This window comes from Sarcophilus harrisii, chromosome 5, assembly GCF_902635505.1.
Source record: "Sarcophilus harrisii chromosome 5, mSarHar1.11, whole genome shotgun sequence".
NCBI classification, from domain to species: domain Eukaryota; kingdom Metazoa; phylum Chordata; class Mammalia; order Dasyuromorphia; family Dasyuridae; genus Sarcophilus; species Sarcophilus harrisii.
The window spans coordinates 241,472,948-241,490,529 of record NC_045430.1 but is presented as its reverse complement, the minus strand read 5'-3'; the positions used below and the strand labels follow the sequence as shown (position 1 = coordinate 241,490,529).

General features: G+C 36.2%; 1 protein-coding gene across 1 annotated transcript in view; it reads right to left on the bottom strand.

The window, feature by feature from the left end:
* Positions 1-1,694: 1,694 nt before the first annotated feature.
* ZNF804B (zinc finger protein 804B) overlaps positions 1,695-17,582 on the bottom strand; it is a 103,130-nt gene continuing 87,242 nt past the window's right edge. The window contains exons 3-4 of the mRNA XM_031940244.1: positions 10,149-10,279; positions 1,695-6,180 (exon numbers count right to left, since the gene is read on the bottom strand). Of these exons, the coding sequence (XP_031796104.1) occupies positions 2,508-6,180; positions 10,149-10,279 (3,804 nt within the window). The 3' untranslated portion in view covers positions 1,695-2,507. The remainder of the gene's footprint in view (positions 6,181-10,148; positions 10,280-17,582) is intronic.

Sequence of the window (17,582 nt, the reverse complement as noted above, 5' to 3'; positions counted from 1 at the left end):
GGCAACTGTTGACTTTCTAATGCAGCCATTCTTCCAGATTTACCAGCAACCATTCATCCCCACAAAAAAAAAAAAAGTGCTCTAGCAGCTTTAACTGGGGACAGATCCTAATTAAAGGTTTCTATGCTTCCAAAAGGAACAATACAATCTCCTACTGCTGGGAGGAGTGAAACTTCAGATCCTTTTAGACTGCAAAAAAAACTAGTCATTTTTGGTAGTAAAATGAATTCTTAAGCTTCTTTCAAAGATTTCTGGTTTCAATTTTTATATCTGCTGACATACACAGGGGCACAGGTGGTAAATGTTCCCTGAAGAGACCTAATTTTGAATTCTACATAAAAGCACAACTTTATAATAATGTGCTTTGTCAATTATATAATCTACTTTTGTCAAACCTGTCAAATTGGAAACAATAAAATATATATGGGGGAAAATCCTCATTCACCTCAAACTAATAAATTCTTCTAACTAAACCTTAGTTGATATACTTTCTTTAAGGTAAGAACACTGGAGAGGAAAAAGTCCTAGATTGGGAGGAAGAAAACCTGGGATTCAAATCCCAATTTTTACACTTACTCTTTGTATGACCTTGTATGACAGATTTAACCTTTCTTAGAATAAATTTTCTCAACTGTTTAATATAATTGGTAGAGTATATGACCTCTAATAATTTTCCTACCTTTTAATCTAGCATCTAGAAAATGAAATGCAGGCCAATTGAAATCTAACTATTAGGAAAATTTGCCTAACAGTTTTCAGGAGATATGCTTTAGGATTTTTCTAGTTATGCTCATATCTGTGGTTTCAAAGCAATGTAAAACTGTATTTTCAAGGTGAACAGTTGACTCCATATATAGTGTTGAGGAACACAATGTGTTTTTTATGGTTGATGACTTATGAAAATAGAAATATATTAGAGAACATATTACTTTATATTTCTAAACTTCAATTTTCTTGTCTGTAAAATGAGAAAAGCGAATGTTGGACCAAGTGATCACTGAAGTCTTTTCCACTTCACAAGTTCTAAAATTCTTTAAGTGTCCCAGAGACATAGCTTTGAAAGGAAGAAGACACACTTTCCATAAGTATAAGCCCTTTAAAATCACTAGCAGTTCATCTGAGACTTCTTTTGACTATGTTATCTATTTCTACATGAATCAAATATAAGTGGGTGGTGGTGGTGTGTTGCTAGAGTAAATGGAGGATCTCCATCCAATTGCAGAAGATTATATATGTTTCCACAGTAAGTCAAGTTTACACATGAAATCACTTCTGTACCTCTGATGAAATGAACAAGGACCATTACATGGCTCTTTTAATTAACATTTGTAGTATCATAATGTACTAGAATTGATGAATTTTTTCCCCTCTCTGGAACATGGGATGCAACTGCTTTTTCCAGTTTCACTTCCTACTGGAAGAGGGTCATGTTGTAAAATTTATGATATATACTGCCTTTTTTTCTTCATCTATGTCACCTTCATATATTCTTCCCATTACATAATTCCTATATGGAGAAAACTTAGATTTTGTGAACTAGAAACAATTATTTTTGAAAATCATATGTAAAGTCTGCTTTATACTTACACCATTCTGAGATACATGTCCAGATTCTGAAAAATTTTATATGTTTACTGTGAATCAGTGAAATAGAATTTTAATGGTTTACCTCCATAAATGCTTTATTTTGACACTATATTAAGTTTTTGTTTCTTTAAACTATTTTTTCTTTGTATTTGAAAACACTTGATGGTAATTTTATAAGTACTGTTGGCATTCTAGATAGAAGAAAGATTTTTATCCCAATTTTAATTTATTTTGTATAACTTATTTGTGAATACTTGGTTTCATAAGAAAATGATAAATAGTAGGGCATCTGTAATTACCTTGACTGAACTTTTAGCAGTTGCATATGGTCTTTTTCTACCTAGGCATAAGATGGTAAGTTAACAGTAATATAGTCAATGCAAACAATCAATTGTTCAAAAGACACATGCCTTGATCTGAATTAATTGCCTTTAAATTTTACCACTTCCCTTTGCCTTTATAGACAGATCTTCAGTCTATTTGAGTTTGAGACCAATCAACTCTTAGCATTTTAATCAAAGAACCATTTAGTCAAAGAACTGATTTGACTGATTATTCTATTCAATTAAAACAATCAAATTGCTTGCGCATGTCAAATATGTTGTTTGTTATTTGCCAGCTGCCATATTTTCTATCCAAAATGTAACATTGCCTCCTCATTTGTACCTCTTATTTTGAAGAAATTATTTTAAAGTTAATGATATTGTTTTTTCAAGTGAAAAAACTAATTTTTAAAAATTTGTGTGGATCAAATGCTTAGTAATTTTACATGAAGCCCGATCTTGCTAGAATGCAAGTTCCAACAACTTTGGATTCTGCCCACAATCACATACCTCATTTCCAAAACATCTTTTAGTAGGGAGACACAATCTCTTCTTAAGACACACCCTCTTCCCCCCCCCCCATTAGAGAGGTAACTGTTAGTTCAAGTGTGCAGAAACATTCAACACTTCTTTTACTCGATTGAACTGCTGTATTTGACCAGAGCAAGAATGATGACAAAAGTCTTGCCCTTGAAACACAGGTTGAATTAAAGGATTCAGATGAATGATTGAAGCTGTCACTGGATTCAAGTGGGGCCTGAACAAAGTTGGAATAAAGGCAGCGTGAGGCAATGGTTGGAGGGCTAAGTGGGATGGGTGAATGTGGGTAGCAGGGACTAGATGGAGGGGGTGCCCAGCCAAGAACGTGGGGTGTGCAGGGATGATGGCGGGAGTCAGAGGTGAAAATGAGATAGGGGTAAAGTGTGTTTGAGAGAGGGGATGCAGGTGAGCTATAGGGAGGTGACCTCCATGAGGACTCATGGAAGCAGAGACAGCAAAGTGTTGCAAAAGAGTATGATGGATGGTTGTAATGGACGTGTGCTGATGGACTGGCACTGATGGCATCGCAGTGGCAGAGGAGAAGGCAGGGGGGCCTGTGGCTTTAAGATGTTTGGACAGGTACTGCTTTTGCATATGCTGCTGGGCTTGCAGCTGAAGTAGCCTGTATTTGTCTATTTCATCAGGTGTAAAGGTGATGGGCTGCTGTGTTAAAGGTGGGGAGATGGATTTGTGGTAGGCTTCCCGTTCTGGTTCACCATACTTCTGCATAGTACTGTCAAAGTAAGAGCTGATGTTCCCTTCTGCTTCATTCATGTCCATGCTTACATCATGTCGCTCTAAATTTTTTTGTTCCTCTTTGGTCTCTGTTGAATTAACAACATTAGAATACCTAATAGATGGTGGAGCACCAGGGAAATTATTTGGTACTGGGTCAGAGCTTTGTATAAAAGATTGAGTTCCACTAATTGAGCAGCTCAATTGTTCTTTTGGAGCAGTGTTCGTTTTTATGTTTGGGGACCAATAATCTGTTCCTATTTGAATTATACCTTTAAAAAGATTATTCTCATCACCGATGTCTGACAAAGCAACATCGTTCTTTGTCTGTGATCCTTCATCCTTGTCTCTCTCAGCACTTCTTTGAATCAAATTGCCTTTATTCTTGGCAACTTTATTTATGTTCTGCGTTTCTTCAAACAAAGGGAACACTGGTGGGCTATGTACGGGAGCTGGGAACTTAATTGCAAAGTGACTTTGTGAGGGATCCTCCACTTCCATCTGGCAGCCATCTGAAAAGACCTCACCGTTGTTTGTTTGTTCCTGATATTTCTCTGGGTGCTCTCCATCTGAACATCTTAAGGCTGTCAATGATGTTTTCTCTCCTTCTGAAATGTGCGGCTCTGGGATCAATGAAGTTCCACTGTCTCCGTCTCGCTGTGACCAGTTGATCAGGTCAGAGGTATATGGTACAAGATTTACTTTTCCCAGGTTGGAACCATAAGGGTTTTCTATGTCCCCATGAATCTCACTGTCTTTGTTTGGATAATCAGTTTTCTCCCTTAAAAAAGAGCCTGAATTTCTATTCCAGATTCCTGAATTTTCAGGGGATCCGTCACTACTTCTAAAATGTCTTGTGAAACAACTGTGGGTGCTGGGGTCCTCCATAAGTTTACTGGCTTTTGGGCCTAGACATAAGTGTCTAGTCTTGCTCTGCCTTGACTTATCCCTGTTGTGAGTATACCTATATTTTGATTGTTTTTCATTTCTACATCCACTCCAGAGTTTGCAGTTTCCCCCTCTCTGACTTTTTGATGGGGAATGGCTACTCCTTTCATCCTCATTGGAACAGGACAGAAAGTTGTGCTTACTTGACCATTCTTTGTGCCATTCCTTGAGATGGCATTCTTTTCTACACACATAAGACAAAACATCTCTGCCACTTTCACTGGATCTTTGACTTGAGCAAGTGCTCCTGTGGCTGCTTGTGCTATAAAGAGAGATGTCAGAAGAGCTAGACTGTCTGTCCAGTGATGACTTTGGAGAGGAGGATTTCCAACATCTATCAGAACTTCCATTTCTTTTGCATTCTGACGACTCTCGGACTACTTGAAGGTGATTTTCATTCATATTTCCATGGAAGTCCTTCCCACCATCACTTGCAGAAGTAGTGATGGATTCTGCTAGACTGGAGCTGAATTTCCAAGAGTCTTGGTTTTGACATTTGTACCTCAAATGAGTATCCCATGTAGCAGATTTATGTTTTTTTGTCTTAGAGACATAGGGTGAAAAGCACTTGACCTCACTGGTATCGCTCAGAGTTACCCTTTGGCAACCATGCAAATGGTCCTTCAAAGGTCCCATGGATTCTGTTTCACATGGATGCCTCTCGACTACACAAACCTTTTTAGAGGCATCAAGATGAGCAGGCACTTTAGGATTTTTTCCACTATCTCCCTGTTCATTCACATTTGGCTCAGAGTTATTGAGGCCTGATTGATACTTTTTCAGGGAACATTTCTCATCAAGATTACATTTCATTTTCTTTGGTTTCAGTGACTGATTATCTTCTTGTATCACTATCCTTTTGTCTTTGATTAATCCCGAGGCTTGACTCTCCTGTTCCGTATTAGTCCCAGAAGCCTCCATACACCATTCTGTGTTCTCTTCGTTCTGTTTATTAGCTCCTTTTGTGTTTTGAGAATGTTTGAAGTCAAAATACAATGGGTTGCAGCCATAAGAGAGGCAAGGTTTTGTTTTTGTAAATAATAGAAGCTCGGTGGGCCACTGGAGGTTGGTGCTGCCATCTTTACTGAGCACATGGAGGAAAGGCAATGCTTTGGAATCTTCTCCATGGATTAATGTATCTTTTACCAGTGTTTCCACATTTCTTTTAGCTGTCCCTGCTTCTTCGATAGATTTTATTCTGTTGTCCATTTTGGAGCTAGGATTTAGCTTAATTGAATGTTCTTTTCCCGTTGATGGTGAGAACTCATTCAGACACTCAAATAACCTATATTCACTGTGCTTATATGTGTTCTGTGGTGTGCAAAAGGTATTTGTCTGATACAGATGATAGCTATGGCCTTTTGGAGAGTCTTCAACCTCATTCATTGCTTCTCCACGATCTTTTTCTGTAAATGAAGAATTAAAATCTATGCCTGAAAGATGAATATGGGATTTGGACATGGAAGAATGGACGTTGATGGAGTCCTGTAGTATCCTATCATGAGTGTCATTTTTGTCCTTTAAAACTTTAGTTCTTAGAGGAACAGTGTTGGAGATTATTTTTTCAATATGACTTCGGGGATTATTTGTTACTTTCCCTCCAGTGTGTGGCTTCTCTCCATCTGAAAAAGTATAACCCTTCCAGCTCACCGTTGTTTGTTTTATTTTGTGGGTGGGTGATTTGGTGCACTCGCATGTTTCTTCTGTGTTTTCATTGAAAACTGATGCAGAGGACTCCAATTTTAGATGAGTTTTTTTGGAGAAGGAGAAAGAGACGCCAGTCCTGTGACAGGGATTGCTGCCATCAGAAAGTGGTTGTAAGACCCGACTTCCAAACAAAAAATGTCTTTCAGTTTGAAATGAGCGCTGATTTTGTGTGAGTTGACGTTTGCTAGAAATGCTTCTGGGGATGTTTTTACCTTTAAGGAGAACAGAGCTCTTCACATATCCTGCATTTCTGCCTTCTTTAAATGGGATAACTTCTTGTTGGAACTGCTTCTCTGGGGCCACTCTTGGTGCTTTAAATACTGGTCCACTTCCAGAAACACTGAAAATGTAAACAAATATGGTTTCAATGACTTGGGAATTAAATTCAACACCACAGAAATTTGAACAGTGCCAGTCATCTCAGGGAAATTTTGTACTGCTCGTATTTCAGGTAACCAAACTGTTCTTACAGATCCCTTGCTCAGTTTAACAGAAGGCATGACTTTCCTGCTTTGTAATGGCAACTTCTAAGCTATCATCAGGCCACTACTCTCACCTTTAAAAGCTTTTTAAAAATGATAACCAACTACACAAAAGATAACTATGTCTCTACCCTATATTTTCTTAGTGTTCCAAGGAAAAACTAAAATATTTCCATTTTTTCATAGAATATCTCCTTCAAAATTACAAGAAAGTCTTTGAAAAGAGCTCTTAAGTCATTTCCTGGGAACTAGAAAAAGTTATCTTTGAAAGAAGCAATAAAAGAACTTTTAATTTCATCTAAAGGATGTAAAGGTTATTGATTTTTCTTTTCTACTTATTTCATTAACTTGAAGTTTGGGGGCATCTCAGTTCTATTTCTTCCCCCCCCCCTTTTTTTTTGATTCATTTTTGATGATGTTTTTCTTTTCTTCTTACATGCCAGGGAATCAAATAATAGAAATTATATTGTCCATCTAATAGTGGTAAAATCCAATAAGGACCTGAGAATACAAAGATCACAAATATAACAAATGCTTTGCCTTCAGGAAGCTTATATTCTTCTACTGGAGGGAATCTCAGTATCTGAAATATCTCTTTCTGGAATATTTCCACTTGTTAAATGTTAAATGTTCATTCCAGTGTTCTTTCTCTTGAAATGATGCATTATTTAAATGTACCTTGGCCTTTACTGCCCCAGACTTTAGCATAGTGCCTGGAGTATAGTATGTACTCCAGTGCTTGTTAACTGCCAAGTCTTACCTTCCTAGTCATTTCTTTAGTTCACTTGATTCAAATTATTTAATTCAGGCCTTCCTTTCTAGATGTACTGAACATAATCCTTCACATACTTCTCCATACTCTCCAAGACAGTTAAGTGGCTCAGTGGATAGAGTATTGAACCTGGAATCAGGAAAAGCGGAGTTCAAATTCCCCCTGAGACACTTAGAAATTGTTTATGCAATTCTGAGTAAGCCATTTAATGTCAGAATGCTCTCTTTCTCCTAGAGTTGTTGTAAGAATGGAATGAAATGATATTTGTAAAGTACTTTGCAAATCTTAAATTGATATAAATGCTGCTGCTGCTGCTACTACTACTACTGCTGCTGCTGCTATTACTACTACTACTACTACTGCTGCTGCTATTACTACTATTACTACTACTCCTACTACTACTCCTACTGTCATTCTTACTGCTATTGTCTTTTCCCTCTTTTTGTATCCCTAGCTCTTAGCACAGTGTCCAGCCCACAGTTGATACTTAAATATTTATTGACTATTACTATTATTATAATCTGTCCAAATTTGCAGGCTTGCTATGTCCTTCAAAACTTTCAATTTTCTTTTTACAAGCTTTTGTATATGCTGTCCTCCTAGGTAGCCCTATAAAGTACTCCCTCCTAAACTTTGCTGTTTAGAATTTCCATTCAAATCTCAGTTCAAATTTTACTTCCTCTAGAAACGTTGGACTTGAGGAATTTATTATCTAATGGGAGGAAACAATGTAAACAAAAGTTAAATATGAATATAAATATAAATAAATAAAATATATGCAAAATAATTATAAAGTAATTTCTAGAGGGATGGTATTAGCACTAAAATACTATCTTGTGTTTTGTTTTGTTTTTAGTTTTGTACCTGGAGCCTAGAATGGTTCCTGGCATAGGTTAATAAATGGTTGTTGAAAGAAAGAATGAATTTAAAAACGTGAACCACAATAAATGAAACATTAGCTTGAAAAAACTAACTGGATCTGGTCATATAACTGTTATATACATAATCATCATAGAAGCAATCATATTTTTTGTGTTTTGTTTTATAATTGTTTCAATTGATTCAATGTAATTCTATTTTTTGGTCTAAAGGGGGAAATGTTTGTCAGGAAAGATACCAGCAGGGTTTGCAAATATCTTCTCCAGTTCATTTGGCAAATAAGGAAATTGAGGCAAGCACAATTAAGTGACTTGCTCAGAAGTCACAAGCTAGTAAGTGTCTGAGACTATATTTGAACTCATAAAGATGAACACTCCTGAGTCCAAGTTCAGGGCTCTCTATCTACCATCATTCTTCCTAGCTATCCAGAAACAAGCATACCACTGCTTTTATACAATATCTTACAAATGGACATTTCTCCCAAATCCCCAGTTGTTTTTATTGAGTGGTTGGTCTCGTTTAAGCTTTTATCATGTTGAAAGAAATGTATCTGGTTAAGGACCATGAAACAAGGCATGGGTAATAAAAATTTAAACAAAACCCATTAATGATATTGGTTGAAAATTGGTATGCAGGCCAGATCCATTTAAATATGTGGCAATAGAAATGAACACCTGTGTATAAAAAGTTGACTAAAAGTTCCAGATTGTGTTGACACATTGCATAAGCTAACTACAATTTCACATAGAATGAGTGCCTCAAAACAGAGATATTTTTCCTATGAAAGAAATCTGACTACTCATTAGTGGTGATGTAATTAAGTCACTTACTACAAAGATTGCCTACCATTCATTTAAGCAACTAACACTTTTTACTGGGAAAGCGCCATACATTTTACAATTTATCAGGCTGATAGCAGTAAATTAATTAGCTGCATTAGTGTTCTGCATAATGATTTATAGGTACACACATATCAGCTTGTAAATTAAAATGGGTTTGGAGGAACAACTTCCTCTTCTGAAATATTCAGTGCATGTGTCATAAAATCTCTATTTCTTAGTAGCAATGTTTTATTAGTATAACTCTTGTTTCCTTATAACTATTAATTTAGCCAGCACTAAGAAGAAAATGTAAATGAAGTAATTACATATCTGTTTGTCATCCAGCTATTGATAATGACATTTATTCAAGGGTTTGAATGAATACAAAGTGATGTTAAAGAATTTACAGAGTAATCAAAGAGATATTACCATTCAATTTTCTTCTGATGACATAAAATAAATCAAGTAAATTATAGTATTCAATTTATAGTAAGAAAATATAAATTTAGGTCAGATTAATAAGCTAAATGCTGTTGTTTCAGAATCATTCTTTGGTTCCTTCTTAAAGGGTGGATCAAATGAATAGTTTTAGAAGAGAAAAACCTAAAATGACAAGTAATTAATTTAGGGACTTTAAATATTAGAAGTATTTATTATTCTTCCCTATCTTTTTTGCAAAGCTAGTGGTCTGTGAGCATAAGAGACTTCACATACTGTTGAGATCTCTGAAGAAGGGAATAGGAACAATCTAATTGGAAATGAAGGTGAGGTGACCTCAGACACTTCTTAGCTGTGTGACCCTGGGCAAGACACTTAACCCCAATTGCCTTAGCAAAAAAAAAATGAACGTGAGATAAAAACAAAAGATTGACACACACAGATGTTTACATGTATATACATATGTGTGTATGGATGGATGTGAATGGATGACTAGGTTTGAGGTGGCTAGGAGATATAGTGAATATAACCCCTGGAATCAGGGAAATCTGAATTAAATCTAGCCTCAGATACTTACCCGCTACTTTATCCTGAGAAAGTTACCTCACCACTATCTACCTCAGTTTACCCATCTATAAAATGGGGATAATACATTTCTCAGGGTTGTTTTGAAGGTGAAATTATATTTGAAAAGCACTGTAAACCTGTAAGCATATCAATATTACATAAATCTTGACTATTACACATACACATACATATACACGAAGCATTCATTATTTGTTATTATTTTATATGGGTTTGAATAATATATAAAATATATTGAATAATATATAAAAAAAATATATTGGGTTGAATAATGTTGTCATTAAGGAAAACCAAAGCTCTCTAAAGTATCATATGAGCTTCTCATTCTCACCATTCAGACTGCTGTCTTAATTCAGCCAGCTGATGTAGCCGCTTGAGGGCTTTTTCTTGTTTCTTCTCATCTTTCCATGATTTAGAAGCTACATTTCGAGCAAATTCCCGTTGTTTCAATTCTTTCAGTCTCTGGGAAGAAAAGTTAAAATGAAAGGAGTAAATATTTAGGACCATAATGTGAGTTCTTCAACCTGAAAGTCTTGTTCTCCTTCATTTTGACCCGAATGTGTTGTAGCCTTCTTGGAATGAAGAAGATGAAAGTTTTTCTTTTGTCCTTTCTTCTCAATGTTTTTTCCTTCTTCCTATTTCCAGTAGAAAGTACCTCTCTCTCAAGTACAGACAGAGGTTAATAGACCAATCTCCCTTGCTCTACTGAGCCCTTTCTCACTTAAATCCAATACACTTGCATATCATGTAAGTGTCCTGATGTCATGGTCCTCTTGGAGAACAAAAGACAAACAACCACTTGTGTGGGTCTAGAACTAGTCAGAAGACTCCTCCCTCCCTTCCTCCCTTTTCTCCTTCCCTTCCCTCCCTCCCTCCTTCCCTTCCTTCCTTCCTTCCCTTCTTCCTTCCTTGCCTCTTTCTCTCCTTCTGTCCAGATAGGGTATTATACCTTGACCTACAGATGCTCTTAAAAGCACGTATTTTTTGCATGTCTGAACTCTCTTAATTTATCTTGGACTTTACTGGCTAGATTTCTTTCGTAAGGGGGGCAGCTAGGTGGTGCAGTGGATAGAGCACCAACCCTGAAGTCAGGAGGACCTGAGTTCAAATCTACCCGCAGACACTTAATACTTCCTAGCTGTGGACCCTAGGCAAGTCACTTAACCCCAACTGCCTCAGCCAAAAAAAAAAAAGAAAAAGAAAAGAAAAAGAAAAGATTTCTTTCATAAGGACCAGGCCTTAAATCAAAACCAATCTGATTCTAATTGGTCACCAATACGTCCTAGGCCAAGCAAGCCCCATTTGGTCGTTGTTTGAGTTCTGCTAGACTCAGATTGAATGTAAATAGCAGTCATTTCTGCTTTGGCCAGAAACCCAAAAGAACTTTCTCTATAAAGAGCTCAGGGCTCTGTCTTCCTCCTTCCTCCTTCCTTCATTCTGGCCTTCTTTCATATGAATCCTCTCACATTAAAGATAGCAACCAAGGTTTTCTAATAAAGTATGAAATTTCATACAAGCCCTCATTTCTCAATAAGTAGCAATCTAAGAAAGCATGTATACAGTGCCTTTGGTGTTCAAGGTACTATATGAGGGTTGGTGTGTGGAACAATGGATAGAAAGCTGATCAGCATCAGGGCCAGGAAGGCCCAGGCTCACATTCCATTTCTGACATATTAGCTGTATTATCCTGAACAAGTCATTTAACCTCTCAAGGCCTTAGGAAACTAAGAGCAGAGAATCTATACTAATTTCCATTTTTAGAAGAAATTTAGAAGAAATACTCAGTTATTTCCCTGAGTAATAAAATCACAGGTCCAGATGAAGTACAAATATATACACATACATGTAAAAGCATAGATTTTATATGTAAATGGATAGAGATATATCTATGTCTATATCTATTATATAAGCTACATAATCTATATATACACATGTATTTTCACATGCATATATATGTGTAATTATGTATATAGTGTATTGTTCTATATGAACTATCAGGAAATGCTAAGGGTATAACAGTAAAACCAAAAATAATTCTTGCCTTCAGTGGACTCATATTTTCCTACTTCCTTCTAATCCTTTTTGCCAAAGGAAGAAACATAAATTGCTAGATTTAAGAAAGGAAAAAATGTAGAGCTGAGTGGCAGAACCCAGGTAACAGGCCTTTGTACAGTGCTCAAGTTAAAATAGCCCCCTAAGTATTTAAAGTGATTTGTTTCCTCTGTAATGCTAAGATGGCTTGGTATTTACATTCCAGGGCACTCCTTGCCTGCTCAGCTCTCCACCTTTTGGTCCTCTACTAAGCATAGATAATCATGTTTAACCCCAAATGTCACCAGGTTTCCATCAAAGATCAAATGAACATCCCCTGAGCTCTGAGCTCAGGCCTAGATTTGTAGCGCATTTGAAGGTCAGTCGATCTTAACCCAAACAGAGAGGTTTCAAACTCTCACTGCAATCTGTAAGCATTTACTCTGTCTTCATTTCCAAGGGCAAATTTAAAGAAAATAGACAGCATCCAGATATAGCAGAATCCCCTGGCTGTCAAGTGAAATAATCATGCTATGCCTTATTCCCTACCTGGAGGACAAAGGTCAAAACCTTTAAAGAACATTAGCTTCTTCCTTGAGAGAGTTAACTCATGGAGAATTGTTGTCAAATGATTATGCCCCGAATCCCAGACTGCTACTAAAGCAGCGGAAAGAATAAGGTATAAATATGAACCTTTTAAAGTGAGAAGGGTAGTAGGAATTCATGACAAGAGGGTTTACAGAGAATAGAAAGTAGCCACAGGGGAAATGGTGGTGTCAACCTAATGGTATAATATAAACACAAAATATACTAGCACCTCCTTCAGGAAAAAGAGAACTTGTAGAAATAAAAAGTTTGCCTACACATATGATCTAAAGCCTAAAAAGCATATTTCATTATTCTATTATCTGTAGGTGGACCTAGAGCCATGTAGTGGACCACTAAGAGGACCCCTTGCTCTCCATTGCTACCAACATGGAGAGCTGGTGTTCTTCTGGGATAGGCCCAGAGGAATTATTCCCTTGCTGAGTGTCAGTTCTGCTTCAGGGTAACATCCCTCACCCAATCATTAATGGTAATTAAATGTTGGACTGACCGCTTAATCTAGGGCAATTGTACTCATAATCTGATATTCTCTGCTTCCTATCCCTTAGCCAACCTGTATTCAAACTTATGTAACTGAGCAAGCCATTTAACTTTTCTGCTTTTTATTTTTGTCATCTATAAAATGAAGGTATTAGAACAGGTGGCCTGTAAGGTCCCTTTCAACTCTAAGTCTAAATTTAAAAACCTTTTTAATTGAATTTTTCAAGGTCACATAAGTAGGAAGTAGGAGAACTCGGACCTGAGCCCAGAAACAGGATTCTGTAAAACTCCATTGCTTAACAATGATGATGGCAACCTCTTTCCCATTAGAAGAAGATTTAATTTTTTTGCAAAAACATTCAATTAAAAAAAAAATACATAGACTTAAACATGTAATTTATTGACACTTATCAGTAATCACCAGGAAGTACTATGGGGCATACATTCATTAGGGAAAAAGCATTTCTACTTATTGTGGAGAGCAGGGTAGAAAGTAAGCAGGGTATTGGGGGAGGCAGGGCATGAAGAAGTATGCCTTTTCTTCTTTTGACAGTTTGAATGGTAATCAACAAAGCAAAGGGAACTGTTTTAAGAATAGAAAGAAAAAAACATTCTCTCTTCTGCATTCTCTCTTCTAATCATGTAGGAAAGATGCTAAAGGAGTAAATGGAACCAAAAAATGCCAAAAAATTATCATACTCAGAAGTTCACAAACAGATAATGGTGGACTTGAAGCTGAAAAGAACATAACCACTAAACACTTGTGTGACTTAGGGCAAGTCTGTAAATTCACTGGGTCTTAATTTTCTTATCTGTTAAATAAGACTAAATATCCTCTAGAATCCTTCAATCTGTAACCTTGTAAAACATGTAAGAAACAAAGAAAAGCATGCTTCTGTTTTCTAGGCTTGACTTGATCTGTAAGAGTGTCAGAAAACAGTTGGTATCTTCACACAGCTTGATAGATATAGTTATGGAAGAGACCCTCAAATCATACAGCCAATGGTGTCAAATTCACATAGAAACAAAATCCTTCAGGGAGAACATTAATGTAGAAAATCACAAATCCACATTAGCTATATCATATTGCATATATATTTTTTAATTTTGTTAAGCATTTTCCAATTATGTTTTGATCTGGTTCAGGTTGCTCTCTTGAGTTTTGCCAGTGATAACAACAGGGAGTTTGATAACTGATAGTCGCATTTTAGCATTTTAGGGTTGAGAAAAATAGAACACCTGGAAAAATGGGATGATTTGCTGAGGATCACCCAGGTTGACGGTATATCTTTCCTCTTGTTCTCTGCCAGCTGCCCCTCCCAGAGTCCAACCAGTGGGGTGGGACTGACCCAAATATAGAGAGATCTAGATCTACACAGATATAGATATAGAATTTGAACCTAACTCCAATGGCTTTATATCCAGCATTCTTTCATTGAATCCTCTTTTCTTGGCCCCAAGACTACTTCTTTATGACCTTAATACTTTCTTGAAATAAACTGTCAAAGGACTCCTCACCAGTTTGGTTCTAATTATCTAATGGGGGAGAAAGGGAGGAAGCAGGCTCTTCTTTAACAACTGGCAGCTATGAACAGGCCAAGAAACTAAATGCTTTCTTCAAAAATAGCTTTCCAGAGGGCAGACCTTACCTAGGATCTTTCGGTAGCATTTTTCATTTTGACACCTCATGCATTTTTTTTTCTAAGAGAAATGGAAACATCAATTATATCTTTGGAAACTTTGTTTAGGTTTCCTTCTAAGAACGAAGGCTAATCTATATACACACCTTCTCCTCTACCCCATTCCCCCTCCTTTTCTAGTATAATGCCTGGCACAATAATTACTATTAATAAAAATAATGAAAAAAAACCCTATGAGTTAAATGCTAACTAAATGGTTTTTTTTTTTATTTTAATTCTCTTATTTTAAAAAAATAAAAATACATCTGATGCTACTGAATGAAGTCAGAAATGTAAATTAATAAAAGGACTAGGCAAGGCATTTATTCTTTCCCATCTTAACTGTCTTATCTATAAAATGAGTGGGTTTGGAATAATAATATTAATAAATAATAATACATATGCCATTTTAAGATATTTTCAGTACATTTTTTACATACATGAACCTCATTTTATGATAATAGTCTGTGAATAGGTGCTAATATTATCTCTATTTTACTGATAAGGAAACTGAATATGAAAGAGATTAACTGATTTGCTTGAGGTCATATAGCTTGGTAAATAACTGAGATTAGACTCCATTCTAGTACTCTACCAGTGAGCTATTTTATGAGGTCTCAATGGCTTGTAGGATTGCTTTCAGCCCTAAATGCATGACACTATGATCTGATATTATGAGATCTATGATGCTATCACAGCATCATTTGATTTGACCCCACAAGACAGAACTATAAGCAAACCATGAAAGTTTAAAAGATGGTAGAAGAGTAAACACCAAATTTCTTCACAATTGTTCAAAATTAAAAGGTGCCATGCTAGAGAGGAGTGGGAAGGGTAGTGAGTATTGATTTCCTCCTCACTGGAGGTCTTTGAGCAAAGGTTAGATGAGACTTAGCAAGCATTTTGTGGAGAGAGTTTTTTGACTAAATGGTCATGGCAATTCCCTCCAGTTCAGAAATTGTGATCCCAATTGTGACTACATTAGGCCCAAATGCCAGCCTTTGGTCAGCTTTGTCTCTATTCTGATCTATGTCTGCCTTTTCCTCCTACAGAGCACCTGACTACTTCTTCTACTTCATGTTCCTCTATACCTTTCTCTCTCTTTGAACAGTTACTAAAACTTTTGGTGATTCTGATAACATCTTTTTTGTCCCTATGACTTTCCCCAGTTGAAATATCTGTCCTTGTTTCGTTGAGAAGCTTCAGTTCCTCTTCAACTATCCCCCATGAAAAGTAAATAAATTTCCTGCCAGCTCCAATTTCTCCCTCTAAAACATCCCATTGGCAGCTTTGCTTTCTCCACATTTCCTCACAAGCTAAAAATACCTAACTAATAAATAATAAGTCTGTTGGCAGGCCAAATTTCTCCCCATGTCTTTACAAATTAACACCAATTTCACATCTTACTCTCATGGAAATACACCAATCAGCTAGAAAAAACAATGGACACAATGTACCAGGAAAGAAATGGAAAAGTCAAATTCATTCTTTCTATGAGTTTAAAAACAGATCGACATGCTTATCCTCATCATTCATTCTAGGAATATGGTTTTTGAATTGGAAGAAGCAGTAGGCACAATGTACCAGGAAAAGATGAAAAAGTCAAATTCATTCTGTGAGGCTAGAAACAGATCTATGTGTTTAAACTCATCATCCATTCTGTGAATTTTTATATTGGTTCAGAATCCAGAATCTCAGAAATGGAAGGTTTTACCAAGCCAGAATCATAGCCTCTCAGAATCATAAGAGCCTTTAGTGTTCATTTAGTCAACCTCTTTTATATTCTAAGTAGTGATAGAGTTAAAATTAGAATCCAGATCTTGAATCAATTACTTAACTTTGATGAGTCTCAGTTTTCTTACATGACTATAAAATTAAATTAGAGTAGATGGTCTTGAATATTCCTTTTACCTCTAAATCTATAATCCAATGTAGTGCTGACTCAAGCCCAGATCTCTGTACTCCAAAGTCTGGGCTTTTTTTACTCTACCATGTTAACCATTAAAAATAATATTGTCTAGTCTGAGTTAAAAACTTAGTAACTGCCCAGTGAAAGAATTCTGGGAGATGACTAAAAACCATTACATTGAATTCCCAATCCCTATATTTTTGCCCACCTACATTTTTTATTTCCTTCACAGGCTAATTGTACAATATTTCAGAGTCTGATTCTTTTTGTACAGCAAAATAACGGTTTGGTCATGTATACTTATTGTGTATCTAATTTATATTTTAATATATTTAACATCTACTGGTCATCCTGCCATCTGGGGCATGGGGTGGAGGGAAGGAGGGGAAAAACTGGAACAAGAGGTTTGGCAATTGTCAATGCTGTAAAGTTACCCATACATATAACCTGTAAATAAAAGGCTATTAAATAAAAAATAATAATAATAATAAAAACTTAGTAACCAAAGGACCAACTATACCTGAAATAGCTAAATGTTTCTTTATGTTATCGCATGGTTATGGGAAACCACAAATAATCTGTGTGTATACTTTTGTTATCCTTATGAGAACTCCCCCAAGTCATTCCCAACTCTGGCCAAAAGTAATTCTTGAAAGTGTCTAGTTTCTAGTATATATATTCCCTCTTGTGGATTCTCAATAGCTGACAGAATAACTTTATGTAAAATTTACCATTCCTTACTTTCCCAATCAAAGCCTGTCTAAATGTCAATCAAATATTTAATTAAATGTCTACTATGTGGCACTTGGATACAAAGTAAAAAGCAAAATAATCCTTGCTCTCAGGAAACATTCTATTCAAGGAAGAAACACGAACACATAAAAGTAAAAAGATATACAAAGTAAAATAGATATATTTTTGGGAGAAACACAAATAACAGAGAAGGTTAAGAAAGACCTCATGGAGGAGGTGACATTGAACGATCTTTGAAGGGAACCAGGGATTTTATGTGGTAAAGATAAGAAGGACGTATATTCCAGGCAGAAAAAAAAAATGTAGA